The sequence below is a fragment of the Anopheles merus genome, chromosome 2R (genome assembly GCF_017562075.2).
Source record: "Anopheles merus strain MAF chromosome 2R, AmerM5.1, whole genome shotgun sequence".
NCBI lineage: Eukaryota > Metazoa > Arthropoda > Insecta > Diptera > Culicidae > Anopheles > Anopheles merus.
The window spans coordinates 39991164-40011122 of NC_054082.1; the positions used below are offsets into that span (position 1 = coordinate 39991164).

A 19959-nucleotide genomic window follows, 5' to 3' on the forward strand; every position below is an offset into this window, starting at 1 on the left:
TGAGACTTTTAAATAATCCGAAGGGCGCAATTTCATTGTCAATGGCGCGCGGGCGTGATCACTTTCTAATTTTAACGCACCCGAAGCAGCGCCCGGACCGGTGCAAGGTGCCAACCTGTTTCCGCCAGACGCCCACGGCTAGGCCATTTTTGGGGGGTTGTGGGGAAAGGTGAATGTTTGGGTCGGTGGGCGAAGATCGCCAAATCAAACCGATTCTGGCGATTCTGTGCCCGTGCGTTACTCACAGGCGAACGCAATCGAAACCCACACGCACACGAATCGTGCGATCGGTTCTAATTTTGGGACACACCAAAACACACACACACACTAACCGTGCTGCCAAAGTCAAATGGTTCGCGTAAAAAACGCAACTTATTTGCACCCGGGCACTTCCTTGATTTTGGTTTCGGTTTTGCACGGTTGAGCTATGTGCGGCGTTGCTGAGCTTTCTGAGCTGCAATCTCTCTGCGATGGAATGCAGAAGCTTATGGAGGCTGAACTCAGCGGGACTATGTTTGTTTAAAAACTCTTTAGCTCTTATGCAGTTGTAGAAATAATTTATTTCTTTTTTATAAAATATTTCTAAATAACTGTAAGTAACTCGGCGAAAGATTGTACAAACATTCAAGAAAAAACATATGTAAGTGGTAATCTGGGTTTTATGCCCTTTGTTTTGCTTCTAACAAAATAGCTAAATATTTGATCATCCTATAAAATTAAAGTGTCGGCAATATTTTATCGGAAATATTCCATTTATTGCTAATATCTCTATGCTTGGTAAACCGTTTTTCTTAATGTGTGTACCAGTTATGAATTTTCGGAGCTTCAAAATGTTCGACCTAAACTAAAATGAATCCAGAGAAATTCACAATTTATTAACAATATATCGAAATATAATGTGCGTAGAAAAATGCTTTCATTTTTAACCTATTCATCTTGTTCAATAACGCAAATAAAAAATTATATTGCTCTGACGGCTTACGCGCTTAAACTAAACTTTATTTTATAATTATTCTTACACTAACCTAATCTCATTCTTATCATATGCCTAACACTAGTATATACAACGATTAGGTCACGCTTTGGGCGTGAACACATCCGTAATCTTGCATGGTTCTAGCTCTAGCATTGGGGCCCTACACGATTCTAGTCGGTTTTTTGTATGGAGTTTGACAGTTAGAGGCTAAAATCATGTCAACATTCCATACAAAACCACACACAAAAATAGCGTGCAATTTTCAGTCTAGATTATTTTAGCCTCAAAGCTAGAATTAGATTCAGGTACCCGCTCGAAAAATGGCAAAACAAGGTGGTATTTACATTTATCCCAAGGTGCATTAAACATATCTGATGATGGAATCCAGAATCAAAGTATATGTAGTCCAGGTGGTCTCATAATATGTTTTTTGTAACCAAATTTGAAAATCACTTTTTGACAGGACGGGTAAAAACTTTTGTTCAAACAAGCTTTCTGATGGTTTGACGAATACACAAAATACTCTTAAAATCTTCATTCAGAAACAGAAGCGATAAAAATCAGCCTTCTAAATTCATACACCTTGGGATAAGCCCACCTGTATATTATACCCACTTAGATAGCTGCTCGAAAACTGCTATAAAATACAAACAGCTGACAGGCTGAAATTTCAGCCTACCAACTTAAAACGGAAAGGACCCCATTGATGTTACCAGGTTACTATTACGATTCGTTTTTATTTCATCTGAAAAAACAACTATTCAATTCATCATAAGTTTAAATACGACCAAGATATTCCTATTTTTTTCGGAGGACAATGGTCGCCAGATTCAAAGTAAAAACTTATAACCGCAACCCTCAACTAACGCTGCTAAGTAAAAGTGCCCATTTAATTCAACTACGTAATCTTCATCAACAAATAAAAAAATATCGCATGACGCTCGACCAGGGAGGAAGTTAGCTATATGAGCATATCCTCCAGTCCAGTACAGATTGTTCCTGATATACGCTATTAATGCGGAGCGAGCAGAAACCACTGATAAGCAATGATTTATATAATTCGACAAAAAGGCATTTAACAATTGTTGAAAATTTGTACAACTTGCTCAAAAAAAAACTGTCAAATTTCGCTGCGTATAAGAGGTACCACATATCTCGGGGATTAGCTGTAATTGGTTTGTATATTTTTGTTGTCCCAACTACATATTGAAATAAGTGATAGTATCAACCTGATACTATTGAGCATGATTTGATGAGCTTTCAAATGGATATTAGTATAATCACAAGTTGAATCGAATTCATTTATTCATTTCAGTTTCAATGAAATACAAATTTGACGCCTGAATACAAATGAAATACAAATGAAATACAAATATTGTTTATTAAGATGAAATATAATTAAAGCAAATAATTTTGTGTATGTAAATCTTCATTATTATAAGGTTCATTGCATTTAGAAAAATGCAGTTAAAATATTCAATAATAGCACATTGCCACTTGTATTTGCTTTTCATCATTAATCGCAACGTTGTACTAATATTTTCTGCTAGACGGTAAGCTCTTTGGCTTCACTTTATTTCCGCAACTCGACGCAACAGCAACACCGGAGAAAGTTCAACCGCTCTGTCACCGAAGCCATAACACTGGCCGACTACGACACAGAAGAGAGGAACACCTCCAAAAACTGTCCTACCGTAGAGGACCTACAAATGTGTGGACGAGGAAACCACGCATTAAATGGTCGCTTCTTGTTCGACACGCATGGAAGCGTAATGCCAGACTGGCAACATAGCTATCCGACCGAACGAGCCATTTCTGGTGAATGAGATCGGTGGAAAATGCGTAAACGATTAATAGAAAATGACGTGAAAATTGTTCCATTTTTCATACGAACTACAAAACGGATACATTTTTATAAACTTTTCAATCGTAAACAAATGTAGCCTCAGATACTGAAAGAACAGGAAGGTGGCATTCACTTTCTAATTTAATCGCTGTTACTAAGGTGATAAAACCAGGAAAGTAACGCATCGCATAGATTACACAACGATCCTCGACCACTAGCGAAATCGTACACACAAATCGTAAAAGGTGCATCCTGCGTCGGATAAACACACATCCGCGCACGATCACACCGACCGACCGACGATCACCTTGATCTTTAAAAAGAAAAGCTAGCATGGCAGCAAACAGCCAAACGCATTTGCACCGGTAAACAGTTATTGGATGGCGTCGTTGTTTGGCCCGTCCCTTATGCAACCGTGTGCAGCACGCAGTGACAATCCTTCATCTCGTGCGCCCTCGTGTTTGTAGTGTTTGCCTGCATGCGAAGCCTATTTTCCTCTCAGCGTTTTGCAAACACGCACACGCGCTCAAAAACAAGCAGCAACAGTGCAAATAGTAGACGGGACTGTTTAAGGCACGCATCAATAGACACATATAGCTTTTCGCGAACCATCTAGCATTCGGTAAATAAAATGGCACTGGTCAAGCATGTTTTGTGGTTTCCATTTTCCCTTCCCCATGCAATTGAATCTCAAAGTAGGTCTCTGCTCTTAAGGGGACATAAAAAACAGCCAATCGATAGCACTCGATCAAAAAATTCACTTTTACTTAGTGCGTAAGGGTTCTGTACGTACACAACCCGGCTGAAGGCTAGAGGACGAACCGTGCCACTATCGTGCAGATGTCATGGCATCAACTTGACAACGAAATTCCCAACCTGGCTGATCGTTCGCAGGCGCCCTAACTAGTGCGCCCTTTGGTGCTACGGGTAGTAACTGTCGAGCACGAGTCGATCAGTTTCGATCGAATTCCTTTTCTAGCTGACTCATTACAGCGATGCAGCGAGCAGTGAACTGGCACATTGACCCCCTCCGGTGTGGTGACCAGCGATGACAGAATGTCGACCAGAGTGTGGTTCAGCTGTTGGATGCACAACCACTGGCCGAGTGAGCCAGTTTCACCCCCGGGGCACGTACTATCACCTGCATCACAGTAACTGGACGACCTTGTACTTGTCATCTCACGCGCACTTGCAAACAGCCTGGTGTGAAAATGCAGTATTTCCTTATAGTACGGTTTGTTTTGCCTGTTATGTTTTGGCTCCTTTCATCGTGCGTGTAATAAAAATGCCCTCCACGCTTCTGCGGACATTTAAAGAATGCCATGCACGCGGTTGACGCCGCGTGGTTTAGTGTGCGCAACGGAAAAGATGAGTTGATAATGTAGCTGCTTGAAAAAAGAAAAAAAATGGCAACATTTCAAGCCCAAATGATCCGACCTCAAAGCCAAACAATTAATCCATTGTTTTGCCAACCTTAAGATAAGCCAAGTCAAATCGTTTGCGCTAACAATAAATCGTTCATCATCAAAAAGTTTAGCAGCACATTGTAAGCAGATTGACGTAACGTTAGGGAGACCATTTGCTGGTTTTCCGAACTTTCCCAATTATCTGTCGATTAGTGGTGTGGGTTTGGCGTCTAATTATGTCACCGCGCCGTTGAGATCGTGTAATTAGAGAAGTGTCTATCAGCTTCCGCAATCGCAAGACACCGCTTGAAGGAATGGAGCGAAAATGAGCAATCAAATTAATGCATTGGGGAATGGAAATGGACAAATTTTCAGTTGGAATTGAACCAGAGACATATTATTACTGTTTTTTTTTTAATAAACCTTCCTGAATAAAACAAAAACATTTGTTTCTCCTATATATTTCAACATGGTAAGGTGAATATTTTTCCTCATTCGATTGATCAATACACGTTCATGTGTCTTAATATGTTGCTTAAGCCACATCTCCCACCAGCTGCTAGCGCCATTTGATCTGCTCCACCTATGAAAAGCTTACGGAAATATCTTTTCGCTTGCGGTTATGCACCGACGAACGATCGTGCGGCTTTCCATCGCTCGGAGAAGGGAGCAAACATTCTTTACCACACGGTGACATCTTTCAAACCCCCATCGCGTTAGCGTTAAAAGCACCGCCTTACGAACGGCACCAAGAGTGCATTAGATCGATTCCGAAGAGGCAGGGATAGGCCCGTTTATCGGTGTCATTTAAATGGAAAACAGCCATTCGTGCGCGGTGGTGGTGCATTCGGTTGGACCACAATATTTTAAACCCCTGCGCATTGCATAATTCTGCAGGAGTTTGAGCGAGTCTGTTGAGCGAGTCGTGTGCCAAGGGTTTTCATCGTCAGCAGGCGTCACCACAGCGCTGTTGACTAACAGGCGGAACGATCGTAAACTGCCCAATGCGGAATCGAAACGCTCTCGAGCTAGCCAAACAAGCGCATTGAACATCGTGCGTTGTGGTTTTGCGGAATGTTTTATGGGTGATCGGGGCTTGTACGAAGACGCACTAAATGACCTAGACCTGATTTGTATAGCTTGGAAGATGAGTCGTCTACCGGCCTTTTGTGCAAAGCAGTCAAACGAAATGCGTTTCTCACCGCGTAATTTATTCCCCGTCCGTGACTGTGAACTCCCCAAAATGGAAGTCGCAAATAAGTTTAAAATATTCGGCAGCCATCCGGCAGATGGGCATCGATTTATCATCATAAAGGCAGACTATCATCCAGAGGTAGAAGATGATGAACATATTTACGATAGCTCGACGTTCATCATCTTCCCCTTTGACGGATGATCAATGATTTATTTGGCAAAGGTGCACCACCAACGATCATCACGCACTAATAGAACCATCAAAAAAGTACAGCGGCTGAGTTGCAATAGCGAAAGCTTTCGATACCGTCCCCGAACAACAATTATGCAAGCAGTCCGGTCAGACAACTTCCAGCTCCAGCGGTACTGGGATATATTCAAATGCATTTCAAATTCAGCTTTGCCCGAAAACTGCCCTCGAAAAACTTGTTTCGAAATGTATTTTTAAATCCATTTTCCTCTCGATCTGCTCTATACTGATCGTGCGAATGGGAGGGCAAAAATGGCTATAATTTTTTGAATTTTTTAGCTTGAATTTTGGAGCTAAAAATACTCATCAAGGAATCAACGCCTAAGGGGGTTGTTTCATTAGTGTTGGATGCATCTTGTTGGTAATATTTTTGCTATTATACAGTATAGATAGTAAAATGCAACAAAAAAAGTGTAATAAGCGGTTGCTACTGCACGATCGTTTTTGCGAGGGATTATCGCGCCAACTCCCATTTAATAGGTCGTAATAACGATAACGGCTTCGCACCTGTTTTGCATGCTTCACTTCAAACGTTTTCCACCCCTCTGCATCCTGAGGCATAAATATACCCAACCCCCCGCCCCCTCCTCGTATCCCCTCCCTCACACCACAGTATATCCAAAAACTCAATCGATCGCTGAAATTATGCAATAAACACCCAATTCAGCTTCGAAATACCTTTTACCTTACGATTTGACTCTTTCGTTAAGCCCTGCCGGATTACAGGCGCGACCCCGGACTGGGGAAACGGGTTTTAAAACACAAGCGCAACTTCTTGCGCCGGAATCTTCTGGTGCACCGTCGGTGGAGAACGTAGTCCACCTTACCAAGCGCCGACAGTTTCCCTTTCTATGCACGCGATTTGCTGCTAAACACCAAGCCGCCTACTGTGTTGGTGGTGGCGCGTGCAATCAAACGCTACGCTCTTGTGCGCCTCGTTGCTAGTGGAAACAGGTTTTCCTGCCCACAGAAAGGACAGGATGTTCATGTTCTAGTTTCGGGCTGCATCTGATGCCGCAACCCGAGCCCGATCGATTTGGGGTTAGATATTCCGGTATGAGAGGCTTATCTCGGGGATTTCCCCATCCGGAGAAGAGACTCCAAGCGCCATTAAAAGAGTGATAAGATGTCCTCAACCTGATATGCCTGATCGCAGATGCAAATGATGCTGGTCTCTTAGATACGTCCTTGGCGGGTTCCTTTGCGCGGGTTTGTTCGGTATAGTAAAAGTGCACTCATCGCAACAAAAACACACACACACACGCATGTCCAAACTTTTCCAATGACGGCACGATGAATTATTCGAATATTTCAATCACACTCCACTGAGGACGGGGCAGAGTGAGTGTGTTGTTGCGCAATGCCCCCGTGCCGCCGTTGCGTGCTCGAAACCATCCGCTATGCCATTCCGAACCGGGTCAAAAGCGGCCACAAATCTGTACCGTCCCCAAGCCTGTGCGTGCGTGTGTATGCTTTCAGCTCCCGCCATCCGAGCCCGTCAGCCCAGCCAAGAAGGGGCGCGTTTCTTTGCGCTTTTCAGGGCCACCAGCGTGAAGCTGTTTTTGAGCGCGTGGCCACAAACGGGGCTTGAAGTGCCGGAGCCTCGTCGCGCTGGTGTTGGTGAAATGGTAAACCATTTTTTTGTTTTTTTTTTTTGGGACTATTACGTAAAGCGATGGAGTTTGCTCAAATTTCGGAGAGACTGCAAGATGGTGGCGAATGATTTGATCTCGTCTCCGTAGCTCCGCAGCTCGTCTGATGTGGAATGTGCTCACACTCTAGTTCGGAGCAGTTGAGTTCCAGCGAGTAGCGCGTACAATATTGGCTGGACAATACTGGACGCTACGAACTTTCCGCAGAGTCTAATGATGATTAACAACAGCCGTACGGTAAAGTGTTTCTAACGCAGTCTAACTACTCGGACAGAGCATGAGTTCCAATTTGATCTGGAGTGCACGCACCCGCACTGAGTGGGCTTTCTCTCCATCTGTTCGGCTGCGGCTTTGTGGCGGCTGAGGTAGAGCTTCACAGGCAAACCAACGAGCCACAGATGCGCCTACTGCGATTGACCCTTGTGCAGCAACCCCTTCCATCACCATCCATCGCAACGAAGGAACTCCACTCAGCTGTGGTTTTTTTGGGGGGCACTAACGATAGTCATAGACTTAGCGAACGGGCCGCGCATTGCCAGCAGTCTACGCTTGGAGCTTGGAGGAACCGGAGCATCGTGTTGGGGAGACTCGTTTGTCGTTCGCGTACCGCCGTCGCGTGTGTACTGTGCTACTCGTGTACCGTTGTTATTATTGCTGCTGTTGTAGTTGTTGTTGTGCCGTCGAAGCCAATTAATCAACCTCGAGCTGCGAGCGAACAGGTGTCCAAAAAGTTTGGTGTTTAGTGGCTAATTTTTGTGTGAAATCTTTCGTTACTGCCCAATATCCCCGCAAAGCAGAGATTTGCTCTCCAAAAATGAAAGGTAAAGCTATTCGTTTGAGTTTTTGTGCCCAGTTGCCAACGGCAACCTTTGCTGGAGAAGAAGCAACAATCATGAAGCACTGCTGTGTAGAGTCATCTTCGCATCAAGATACAGCAGGGGTGTGTGTTTATTAAAAGCGAATGTTTAAATCAGTTCTTCGTGACAGCACTGCCAGCGGACAGGCATAGGGGTAGTGCACGGTGAAGGGAAAGGGCCGGCAAAAATTGCGCCGTCATAAATCACCCGAACAAAATGGTCCGTGTTTTGAACCCTCGCGACGCTGGTGTCAACGCGCAAAACGTGTTCGTTGCGCATGCTGTCGTCGTCCAACGGCTTTAGAACGCGACGCGACCGGATGCGTGATCGCTCGCCAGTGTTTGCATGCGTGAACGGATCGGAAAAGTCTGGAAAAGTCTTTGCGTACGGTTTGCGTATGGCGGGTGTCTTAAGTGTGCTGTACTAACCCCCCACTACGCATCACCGCAAGTACAGAACACTGCGCTGCGTATTGACCTTCCTTGGGACCGCTTGCGCATATGCGCATGGCGAACAGCACCGCTGACGTTGCGTTATGAGCTGGCGTGCCGTGCTATTGCGCATAAGAAGACAGGGCACGGGCCGATATCCGATGGTCGAAAAGCTCCGCGCGTTCACTTTCGTTTCGGTGGGAAAAATTCGTACGCCGTGGAAATCGCCCAAAGGCCGGCGGACCTTGGGCATTTGGAACATTTCCATACCCTTGAGGTTCGTTTTTTTGTTTGTTTCTGCACCACCGACAGCGACGTAACACCCTCTCAAGAAGGTCAAATTCTTGTCCATATGTGAGTTATTCTTTTTTTGTTGTTGCAAATCTACGAGAAGGTTCCAGCAAGTAGCTCGTTTTTTTATAGTAACAGCAGTGACAGATTATGGGCAATTTTTGCTTTATTTGCGTTTGCGATCTTCCGACCTTAAAAATGAACCTGATCCATCTGAACAGGGCTCTGATGTGGCAATAATCACTTTTGCGTCCGGTGCTTTCGGGGAGCGGATTAAAAATGTACGCAATAAATTATACGCTCTTTCCGGTCAGCAGTGCGCGGGAAAGTTCACGTGTGTGATCGTCTGCCACGAGGAGATAATTTAGGCGGAATGGGCTCATTAAGTTCCGTCGTGTTTTATCTTTCGAGATTAAGGGTGAAAGTTGAACTCAATGATTGAATGATATTGGATATAATAATAAGATACAAAAATAGTTGGTTTATATTATTTTTACTAGACGTTTTGTATTAATTTTCCAATCCTGCCAATGCATAAGAACTGTAAGCTTCAAGACAAACATAATACCAAAAATAATGCTTCCTGTGATTGAATTTTCATCGATCAATAGTGTATTCGCCCGATAAATTATCTTATTATTTATTCTACATAAATAACACCTTCTTCTTCTATTTGGCGTAACGTCCTACGCGGACATGCCAGCCTATACATGCTTTCGAGACTTAATTAACGAGACTCAATGATTACCACGCAGCCTGATAGTTAATCCTTGCTATGGGAAGGACGGTTAATTCTAAGCTTGAGCTTATGACGAGCAGGCTATTGAGTCGTTCGAGTTTACGACTGTACAATGGGGCATTAATATCTGCATATTGTTAACATAAACGAAGAATGATTTGAAATTATAAAGATTAATATATTATAAAGATTAATCAAACATAATGTAACTATTCATAGATCGATCTTTCAAATTTTACTTAAGTGTATTTCTTCAGCTTGCTGAATTATTAAAAAAAACTTTGAATTGGAAATTTCTTGAATACTAGTGATGGAAATTAATTTGTTTAATATAATTCTAACTACTAAAATTGTAAATTGTTAAAGGATACTCCGCAGGATAATCTCGAAAGCATTGTAAATCGGAAATAAGTATTTGTTAAATGGACTGCTAATACAAATTGGAATATTCCGACTGCTTGAACAAGCAAATTTTTGTCTCTAGAATGGATTATCGTAAGAGAAAAGGCTCCAATATGTTGAGATGAAAATTCCAAAAATGAATACAGATTAAAATACTGTTGTATGGAAACATGATAGATATTTAAATATCTCGATGATGAAACTCTAATACAAGTTTAGTTTTACATTTAAAAGAATCAATTTAATTGAAACATACAATTCTGATAGTCAAATTTATCGTCTATTGCAGATTTGGTAAAGAAAACACCAGTCCAAACATGGTACACTGGAAAAACGATCTTCGTCACCGGTGGATCCGGTTTCATGGGCAAGGTAAGTGATCTTCCTCCTGCGATAAATCCTTCTGACAACCTTTCCACGAGATGCCTCATTTAACTGGTAAATCGGTTCCCTAGGTGCTGTTGGAAAAACTGCTCTACTCCTGTTCCGACCTGGAGCGCATTTACGTCCTGATGCGACCGAAGCGCGGCAAATCGCCCCAAACACGTATTGAGGATTGGCTCAAGCTACCGGTAAGTAACGAACGATATCGCAATTACACCGCTCCACAGAGCATTGCTGTGCGAGATGATTAAATAACGCACCTTGAGAAACGGGAGGAGAATGATGGCTTAATTCATGGCGGGCCAGGCCCCGCTTGACGTCAATGGGGGCAAGGATGATCTTTTGGCTTCGCACGGGGGCACCTGTGGCTTTGAAGGGCAAAAGGGGTACATCAAACAACAACAAAAAACACTTCATCATGCGTACCTCATCGAGCAAGTACGTCGTGGTACGATCGATTTGGCCCGTGCTGTATGAAGCCCATGGCACCATGACGGGTTTCAATTGCTTCGTGTTTGTGTGTGTGAGGAATAATTGAAGCCATGAACAAAGCTCAAGATTAATTAAGATCCGCCTCGATTAAGAGAATCATGTTGATGCCGAATGCTTAGATTGCAATAATTGCAACGATCGCCGATTAACTCACCGCCCAAATGCTCTGTTTCTGTTTCGGCTGCAGGTTTTCAAGCGCATCCGGGAGGAAAAGCCGGAAGTGTACAAAAAGCTCGTCCCGATACCGGGCGATGTGACGAGCGACAAGCTGGGCATCAGCCCGGAGCACGAGCAGCTGCTGATCGACACGGCCGAGATCGTGTTCCACTGTGCAGCCACACTGAAGCTCGAAGCGCGGCTGAAGGATGCGATCGAGATGAACACGATCGGCACGAAGCGTATCCTCGATCTCTGTCTGCAGATGAAGCGCCTGAAGGCGCTGCTACACTTGTCCACGGCATTCTGCTACTGCGATAAGGTGAGCTCTGCACGGTCTGCCCGGAACCGGTCCCTAGATTTACTAATCAATTTCTGCCATTACCCCCATGCGCAGGAAGTACTCACCGAGAAGGTGCACGACTTCCATCACAATCCGTACGATCTGATGCGTACCGTGGAGTGGATGGATGAGAAGGCGCTCGACATGATCACACCGAACTTGCTCACGCCCCATCCGAACACCTACACCTACTCGAAGCGGCTGGCGGAAATGCTGGTGCGCGACACCTATTCCAAGCTGCGTGTTTGCATCGTCCGGCCCAGCATCGGTAAGTGTGCAATGTCCTCGGAGAGACTTCAAGATCGATCTTCGACAAAACAAACGAATATTCGCTTCCTCCCTCTCGCATTCCAGTATGTCCTGCCAATGCGGAACCAGTCGAAGGATGGGTGGACAGTTTGAACGGTCCCGTCGGCATCATGGTGGCCGGTGGCAAGGGCATCATCCGGTCGATGTTGTGCAACGGGGAATACAACGCGGAAGTCATCCCCGTCGATCTAGCCATCAATGGGCTGATCACGATCGCCTACACCCTGGGCCAGATGGAGGAGATGTCAGTTGGCAAGAGAAGCAGTTCAGTTTCACATATGCTAACGACTCATCATCATATTCTGCTTCTTTTTAACAGGCCGAAGGAAATACCGGTGTACAACATTACTTGCCGCGAGACGAAGCGAACCACCTGGAAGGAGGTGCTGGATCTGGGCAAGGCGACCGCCTACGAGTATCCGTTCGAGGCCGGCGTCTGGTACCCGGACGGCGACATTACGATGAACAAAACGTACCACAACATCTGCGTTCTGCTGTTCCACTGGCTGCCCGCTTACTTCATCGACTTTCTGATGCTCTGCTTCGGCCAGAAGCGATTGTAAGTGGCTTCATTTAGTTTCGGCGCAATTCGGCGAGGTTTTTATAACTTTTTTTGTTTTGCCCTCCCCGCTTTCGTTCTCCAGCATGTGCCGCATACAGAACATGGTCTCGGAGGGGCTTAGCTTGCTGCAGTTCTTCACCACCCGGCAGTGGGACTTTAAGTCGCACCAGTATCAAGCGATAGCGAAGCATCTCTCGCCGGAGGATAACACCATCTTCACGATGGACGTGGATGCGATCGACACGAAGGACTACCTGCGGCGGATCATTCTGGGCGGGCGGCAGTTCTGCATGAGGGAACCACTGTCCACCTTGCCCAAGGCGCGCATCCAGCTCAAGTGTCTGTACGTGCTGGATAAGGTGGCGAAGGCATTCCTGCTCTACGGTTTGGTGTGGCTATTCCTCACGCTGACCGGGCTGAGGGCCCCGGTGTACGAGATGCTCGGCTGGGCATAGGCCATAACGGCCATTTCCCTTTCCAATCTCCTTAGCGGCCCTTTTTCCCGCACCGTCGAAGCAGGGAGCAAGGGAGAAAATACTCAACTGGGAAACTGGGTTTCGTTAGGCTTCACGTGACTTCGCGCGTGGTGCTTCTTTTCTATTGAGTGTGTGTCCTTTTTTTTGTTTGATATTAGTTTTCTCCCGTTTTTTTACTTGTGTCAAACCGATCAGATTAATAAAGTAAGCTAACAAAAATAGTTGCTGGAGGCGGGAACATTATTTCCGTACAGCGAACTCGTGGAGATGAAAAATGCCTTCCTTCGTTGAAAGCAGGAGATCCTGAACGAATCAATTTCTCTGCATTTACTTCTCAATCTTTTCACGCCTACGGGTATGTGGTGTATGTGTTTGTTTTAGCCATTACAGAGCAGGTCCGAGGTTCCCTTTTTACGATTTTATTTCATTTGTAGTTGCAATTTATACAAACTCGGGGGCAGTAGGGCAGCCGTTTAGCCGCAGCCAATCGTGCACTCGCGGCAACAGTGCAGCAATTGTTCAGGATACAAATCGAAATCATGCTCGCATGACACACACATGCACAACGATCAAAGGAGCCGTACTGTCCGGTCTGGGGCAGGGAACAATTAACAAAAAGCAGATGAGAAACGAAAACAAAAGGAAAACTCCTACACAAATTCCATCCGGCGGCTCTCAAACGGAACGACCCAAGGCACCGACCCAAATGCAGTTAACAGAGAGAGAGAGGGAGTACGAGAACGTAGTAGGCGGCGCGCAACATATATTGATGCAGCAGCAGTAGTAGTGTGTAGCACGGTAGTTGTATAAAAGTTTAAAACGATACTGGGCGGCGCGCGGAACTTGGTCCCTAGCTCGCATCGTTGTTCAGTGAGTTGAACCGGTTGCCGATACTGATCTGGCCGCTGGTTGAGGACTGTTCGACCGTTTTCGCCCGCACGCCGTGCTTCACCTCCTCGAACGACGGGTCCACTTTCGGCGGTTTGGGCGCTTCAGCCGGCTTTTCCTGGCCCAGCGTCGGGAAGTACTCCTCGCTCTGTAGATCCGGCGCGATGCCTTTCTTCTGTTTCTGTTTTGCCATCTGGAAAAGGTGCGAACAATGGTGCAGATGGGTGAGAATGGGGTGGGGAGGGGGGGGATGCATTTGATCAGCGGTAGTGGGTGGGGAGGAGACCCGATATTCGAGAACGTTCTCCGTATAGCCACACTTACGAGACTTTTCATTGCTGGACTGATATAAATATTGCTTGTGGTTGCTGGAGCCTCCGGGGCCGGTGCAGCCTTCTCCTTCTTCGCTGCATTCGCTGCATCCTTTTTCATCCACGGTTTGTTTGGATCGCGCTCTTCGCCTTCCCGGCCCTCCCCATCGTAGGACGGATCGACGCCCGAGTTCTCCGAATCGTGATGGTTCGCATCGTCGTCTATATTCAGCTGTGCCAGTTTCAGTCCGCTGTAGTCCTTCTTCGTCTCCTCGAACACCTTCCACTCGTCTTCCGGCTGCAAAAAAAAAAACGGAATGCCATATGATATCTTGCAGCAGCAGCATGGGTTCGCGCTGTACCCCGGTTCACAAGATTGGCACCGGCCACCGATAGCAATCGCAACCGGCCACTCACTCACCTCATTGGGATCGTGTTTGCCATCCGAATCCACCGGTCGCAGCTTCATCTTACTTTCGACGACCTTCTTCGACGTGTCATCTAGCTGCTTGGCTATCTCCTCGGCGGTGCCAAACTTTTTCGCCTTGCCCTTCTTTTTGTCCTTCTTGGCGAAGAAATCATCCAGATCCGCCATGGCGATGCGATGCACTCTAGCTACTTGGATTCCGCGCGTACGGCAAAAAGACGAGCACCGCTTGCTTTTCCGCAAAAGACGAAATTCCTCGTGGATTTTCCTCGCGGCTGGAAACGGGCGAGCGAATGATGGGTGGAAAACGGAGACGAATGACACAACGTGCGCTCGGCTGTCAAAGTCCGCTGCATTGCTGGTTTTGAGCCGGGCCAGGCTGGACCATAAGGTGCGCTTCGATGGCAGACAGTGACCAAAGGTCGTTGTTTTTTTCCCGCTTCAACGAAATTGTGCAAACGATTTGCAACATTTTTGGCATTGTTTTGAAGTAGCTAGGTCAAACATTGACTCGTGTAATTGTATGACAAAATTAAATGTGATGAAACTTGAAAAAAAGTGATAAAATCGATGGTCTCCAGCATAATGTTGTCGGTGCAGAGCTCTAACCAAGGAGTAAAATGCCCTCAGTGTGTGAATAATTCTTTCTCTTTAGAAGAAATCGCGTTGCTTGCTATTTATCGCTTATTTATCCCCTTTTAAGCTAATTAGAACCCATGATTAAGGTATTATAATTAAATTACCTTTTTTCTAATCTTTCCACAGTTTGCATGCGCCCTTTCCCACCGTGCGTCTGACAGAAGAAAAACTTACATGATTTGACGACACCCGCAAACACCGCGCACCACCCAACCGCGCGCGCCCTGTCCCTGCGTATATACACACTCGCACACACAATACGCCAGAGCAAAGGAAAACACGAAACCCTACAGAATGTGCAACGATTTTTGCGTTCTCCGTCCCAGCCCGCGTACTATCGATTGATTTACGGTGTTTTCAAGAATCGTTTCACTGGTGGGTGGTGGTGGTGGTGGTGGTGGTTGGCTGCAATTCCCTTCCGGTGGGCGCCGCTGCTGCACCACAGTTCGTCTGGAGGATAGGTGGCCGGATCTTGGTGCTGCTGCCGCTTCCCACCTCTCCCGTCTCCGCGAACGATGGAGTACGAGTACATGCTGATGAGGAACGAGAAGGAAACGCAAAACCGCTGCTGCGGCGGACGCGTTTGGTGTGTACAGGTACCGTTGTGTGAATTGTTTTCGCGTGCTTCTTCCCCCTATTTCCCCTTTTGACCCTTATTCAATTGCCTCCCACTCTCCAGCCCTCCCATGATCGATGGAATGCCGCATTCCGTTTACGCCAGCTATCTGTGTACGGCTATTAATATTATATGATCCTGTTTTTCTCTCTCTCTCTGTCTCCCCTTTGCAGGACATTTGCGGCATTATCTGTGCCGTTTTAACATGGGGTTTAATGTAAGTGTCTTTTGCCGCGGTTTCAAATTTAATGGACGATTGAGGAAAGCGAATAAAAAAAAAAATAACAAACCCTCCACTGTTGCAGATTGTATGCGGAATTTGTCGTCACAATGGTGATCCTGCTGCCCCATCCTTACAAGGCCTATCGGTACATTAACTTTATTATTTTTAACACGGGCTCGTTCCTGGCGTTTGCATCACACCTGCGTACCATGCTGTCCGATCCGGTGAGTGAGCCACGGAATGGGAATTACTGCATTCCACCGTACCAGGCCAATCAGGCACAATTTTTGCTTCACCCCATTTGAATGATTTAAGCATTGGATGCTTCAGTATTGTGCTACCGTACTTGAGGATTTAATTTTTTATCGTTTCTATACTCATGAGTCCACGTTTTAGTAAACAACATAGGGGTTTTAGCTAGCGATTCAATGCCGATAAGCGAGCTGATAAGAACATATGCCACCTTCATGATTAGTCATTATTTGATCGATGTAGTTTGGACAGAAACACGTTTTTTTGGAAACCGTTGAAAACATGTCCTAATAGCCTCCCGTTTTGCTCCTTCCAAGGGTGCCGTACCGAAAGGAAACGCCACGAAGGAAATGATCCAGCAGCTCGGCTACCAGGAGGGGCAGGTGTTCTTCAAATGTCCCAAATGCTGCAGTATTAAGCCGGAGCGTGCCCATCACTGTTCCGTCTGCCAGCGGTGCATACGCAAGATGGACCACCACTGTCCGTGGATAAACAACTGCGTCGGGGAGAACAATCAGAAGTTTTTCGTACTTTTTACGGTAAGAGGGAGGGGAGCACTGGTTGTAAATATCCCAACGCAAAACGCATCAATTAATCTCCGGTGCACTTTGTTTTTCCTTTTCCTTCAATACACACAACAGTTTTACATCGCATTCATTTCCATCCATTCGATATTTCTGGCTGTAAATCAGTTCTGCCTGTGCATCAAAAACGAGTGGAGAGAGTGTTCCAACTATTCGCCACCGGCCACCGTGATACTGTTGCTCTTCCTCATACTGGAAGCGCTACTGTTTGCCGTCTTCACGATGATCATGCTCGGCACACAGCTGAACGCAATATGGACGGATGAAACGGTACGGCGGCACACTTTAGCCCTGTTATTTAGACAGATAGCTTCTAATGTTTGAATTCTCCTTTCTTTCACGCAGGGCATAGAGCAGCTGAAAAAGGAGGAAGCCCGCTGGGTGAAGAAATCGCGCTGGAAAAGCTTCCAGGCAGTGTTTGGTCACTTTTCACTAGCATGGTTTTCACCGTTTACGCAGCCGCTCAGAGCAAAGCATGAAAATTATTTATATTCAGTCTAAATAAAACAAAAAACCACACTCAACATAAAACAAGAGTTCGCGCTTAACAGTAAGACGATGAATACACACACACTGCTCCAGTGTTGTGGACCAGCACCACGTGAGCCTTCTTCCGGTGAATGGTTTGCTGGTTGAAGATGGTGTTGATTTCCTTACAATGGATGGACACTGCTGCGATGTGGCTGTTGGAGACGGTTCCAACAGTCTCCTACCATCATGTCACGATTAATGTCATTGCCGCGCTCGGTTCATCTTTCGCATTAGCTTCTTTTGCTTCTTCTCATTGACAGGAGCCTCTTCTGCCGGATCGCCCTGGAAGAACTGTTTTCCCACCGTTTGCCACAACAGCCAGCCGGCCCGAATCGGGAGCAGCAGCATCAGCAGCCAGAAGAATTCCGACAGGATGGATACAAGCTGCGTACCAGCCGTCAGGATCACGATGTCTTTCACGTGTCTGTGGTGAGAAGTGTAATGCTCAGTAGGCGGAACTTAAATACCATTCAACCCGAAAGCCACTTACTCCGTGATGCCTCCCTCAATGTTGAGGTCCGTACCCGTCTCGATGATGTCTCCCTTTTCGGTAAGTTTCGGTTTGCTGATCATCGCCATAAAGTAATAGCTGGCCACATGCGCTACAACGCACAGGACAGTCATGACCTTCAATGGGTTAAAGTTGAAATTAGATGCCTTGTAATGAGAGTAACCGTAATCCAACCGTACCACTGCCAGTGTGGAAAGCTCCGCATACACGGCAAAGCCAAGAAACTGCACCGCGGTGGCAATGAGCGACATGTTGCGGTAAAACTTAACCGTGGCCACATTTTCCTCCACGATCTGTTTGCTGCCCTTGGTAGCTTTCTTTTTCGGCGGTTGCTGTTGCTGAGGGATGCATTGTGTTGGTTAGATTGTGTGAGTTTAATTCAACGTTTTTGTACCCTGTACCTACCGACATGGTGCAGATATTCTAATTTGTTCAATGCAGTGAGTGCGTGTTTTTTTTTCTCACTGCTCCCTAGGCTGGTGCTTTCGTAGTTGCCGAGTCAAAACACATCGTCACTTTACTGTCAAATCGTGTACACACAGGTGGCATAACGGGATTCAGCACGGTCTAACAAAGAAAAGTGATTATAAAGCATATTTTCGTTTTATAATTACCTGATAAGAAACAGATAAAACACAGTAATTTTCGTCAAAAACAAAACATATTTCAACCAGATAATAAACAATTTTGTGACCGATTGGACAAAATCATAACCACTGTGCCGGATAGGGATGCGAAAAGGCTAACCGGCACATCCCCGATTATCCGTGCCCAGCGTGAACGAGGGCGCAAACAAAACACGTGAGTGATCAATATTCAAAACAGTTAAGCCGTTAAATGCTCTTTTTATAATGCTTTTTTACTACGGCAGATAACATTGAATGTTCAACGCAAATAATGTTATTTATTTTACAATTTTCCATTAATTCCACGAATTAGGTTCCGTAGCACAGTCGTCAACCCGTGCGACCTAGTAACATGCCCGACGTGGGTTCATGGCTCATATGGAACGTTTCCCCGTAGCAATCCGGCTGCGTGGTACTATAATAAGTCTTGAAAGCCTGTATAGGCCGGCATGTCCGCATAGGACGTTACGTCAAATAGAATAGGTATTGATTAATTGGATGGTAAAAAGTATTATATGCAGAACTAAACATCAATTTAGCGATTCTTGAGATGACTTCTATGCCCATTATGAAATTATCTAATTATAGAGAAAATGGTTTTTAATGTGCACATATTTCTAAACGGTTTTTATTAAAATGTTAAATTGTTTCCAAAAATCGGTTAAGGCGAGCAATTATGCTATACTTTTCAGAATTGCTTCTGTGAAGTACAGCTATGAATATTGGAATTGTAAATCCTTGCTTGTGCTTCTTCTTCTTCTTTGGCTCAACAACCGATGCCGGTCAAGGCCTGCCAACACACTTGTGGGGTTGGCTTTCAGTGACTTATTGATTTCCCCCCATAGCAGGATAGTCAGTCCTACGTATATGCTTGTGCTTCATTGTATATTATTTTCACTTATTTTTTTTTAAGAAGATTTTATTTTATTTCTATCACCTTTTCTTACCTTCACATAACTATGCAAAGTGGGCCTTGTGCAACGCGGCTAAATCCGTTATACGAAGCCGTTAGGAACTCACTGAGCTGGGAATTTACTGATTTATGCTTCTTCAAAACATCAAAATAATACTTTTGAAGCTAACCATGTAAAATGTCTGTTTTATAATTTAAAGAATGTTTTATTTACTGCACGACCAAATTACTAAAAACGATCGCTCAACCACCAAATTGACTGGCTTGATAATGTATACTTTATGCAATCATTCGTTATCTGATTAGATGCGTGAAACATTCCTGACCCTTACAATAAAAACCATACGCAATTGATAGCGTAATAAGGTTCGATTAATTACTTCATGAGCACGCGTAGTAAACATTTGTGCATAGTTTTAAACAAAAAAGAATAAACTTTTCTATCTGATTTGCTTTGATTTGCTGCTAATAATACACAAATAATCGTCGAACAACGCACACGCGTCGAAAAAGCAAAGCAAACCCATACTCACCCTAAAACTCCAATTTATCGAGGCAAAATGTACACCACCATATTAAATATGAACTTCCAAACCGGGGATAGTCTTACCAATTACAGGCGATGTAAAAGTGGCGCGAAAATCAAACCGCTTTACCGTTCGCATTGTGCAT

At 45.2% G+C, this 19959-nt stretch overlaps 4 protein-coding genes across 4 annotated transcripts; 2 read left to right on the forward strand and 2 right to left on the reverse strand.

The window, feature by feature from the left end:
- Window positions 1–7718: 7718 nt before the first annotated feature.
- LOC121587631 (putative fatty acyl-CoA reductase CG5065) lies at window positions 7719–12987 on the forward strand. The gene is made up of 8 exons (XM_041904588.1): window positions 7719–8145; window positions 10334–10416; window positions 10500–10616; window positions 11108–11398; window positions 11474–11687; window positions 11774–11972; window positions 12048–12287; window positions 12373–12987. The coding sequence occupies exons 1-8, from the start codon at window positions 8139–8141 to the stop codon at window positions 12743–12745; spliced, it is 1524 nt and encodes a 507-aa protein (XP_041760522.1). The 5' UTR covers window positions 7719–8138; the 3' UTR covers window positions 12746–12987.
- A 512-nt stretch (window positions 12988–13499) lies between these two features.
- LOC121587634 (protein CDV3 homolog) lies at window positions 13500–14730 on the reverse strand. Its single transcript, XM_041904592.1, has 3 exons — window positions 14387–14730; window positions 13979–14263; window positions 13500–13847 (listed from the first exon to the last, which is right to left on the reverse strand). Exons 1-3 carry the CDS (start codon window positions 14558–14560, stop codon window positions 13617–13619), a joined length of 690 nt encoding a protein of 229 aa, XP_041760526.1. The 5' UTR covers window positions 14561–14730; the 3' UTR covers window positions 13500–13616.
- A 39-nt stretch (window positions 14731–14769) lies between these two features.
- On the forward strand, window positions 14770–17230 carry LOC121587632 (palmitoyltransferase ZDHHC3). The gene is made up of 7 exons (XM_041904589.1): window positions 14770–15021; window positions 15158–15627; window positions 15821–15864; window positions 15953–16094; window positions 16440–16661; window positions 16764–16976; window positions 17052–17230. The coding sequence occupies exons 2-7, from the start codon at window positions 15547–15549 to the stop codon at window positions 17205–17207; spliced, it is 858 nt and encodes a 285-aa protein (XP_041760523.1). The 5' UTR covers window positions 14770–15021; window positions 15158–15546; the 3' UTR covers window positions 17208–17230.
- On the reverse strand, window positions 17148–18275 carry LOC121587635 (transmembrane protein 208). Its single transcript, XM_041904593.1, has 4 exons — window positions 18154–18275; window positions 17928–18086; window positions 17728–17864; window positions 17148–17661 (listed from the first exon to the last, which is right to left on the reverse strand). The coding sequence occupies exons 1-4, from the start codon at window positions 18157–18159 to the stop codon at window positions 17439–17441; spliced, it is 525 nt and encodes a 174-aa protein (XP_041760527.1). The 5' UTR covers window positions 18160–18275; the 3' UTR covers window positions 17148–17438.
- Window positions 18276–19959: the final 1684 nt, after the last annotated feature.

Excerpts from the sequence above, each read along its gene's own strand:
- LOC121587631 (XM_041904588.1), top strand. Across the intron at positions 10,617-11,107 it reads AGGATTGGCTCAAGCTACCG|GTTTTCAAGCGCATCCGGGA; the intron begins GTAAGTAACGAA and ends TTTCGGCTGCAG. Across the intron at positions 12,288-12,372 it reads TGCTTCGGCCAGAAGCGATT|CATGTGCCGCATACAGAACA; the intron begins GTAAGTGGCTTC and ends TTCGTTCTCCAG.
- LOC121587634 (XM_041904592.1), bottom strand. The coding sequence starts at position 14,560 with ATGGCGGATCTGGATGATTTCTTCGCCAAGAAGGACAAAAAGAAGGGC. Across the intron at positions 14,264-14,386 it reads GCAAACACGATCCCAATGAG|CCGGAAGACGAGTGGAAGGT; the intron begins GTGAGTGAGTGG and ends TTTTTTTTGCAG. Across the intron at positions 13,848-13,978 it reads GTCCAGCAATGAAAAGTCTC|ATGGCAAAACAGAAACAGAA; the intron begins GTAAGTGTGGCT and ends CACCTTTTCCAG.
- LOC121587632 (XM_041904589.1), top strand. The coding sequence starts at position 15,547 with ATGGAGTACGAGTACATGCTGATGAGGAACGAGAAGGAAACGCAAAAC. Across the intron at positions 16,095-16,439 it reads GTACCATGCTGTCCGATCCG|GGTGCCGTACCGAAAGGAAA; the intron begins GTGAGTGAGCCA and ends GCTCCTTCCAAG. Across the intron at positions 16,662-16,763 it reads AGTTTTTCGTACTTTTTACG|TTTTACATCGCATTCATTTC; the intron begins GTAAGAGGGAGG and ends TACACACAACAG.
- LOC121587635 (XM_041904593.1), bottom strand. Across the intron at positions 17,865-17,927 it reads AGCTTTCCACACTGGCAGTG|GTCATGACTGTCCTGTGCGT; the intron begins GTACGGTTGGAT and ends AACCCATTGAAG. Across the intron at positions 17,662-17,727 it reads ATTGAGGGAGGCATCACGGA|ACACGTGAAAGACATCGTGA; the intron begins GTAAGTGGCTTT and ends TTCTCACCACAG.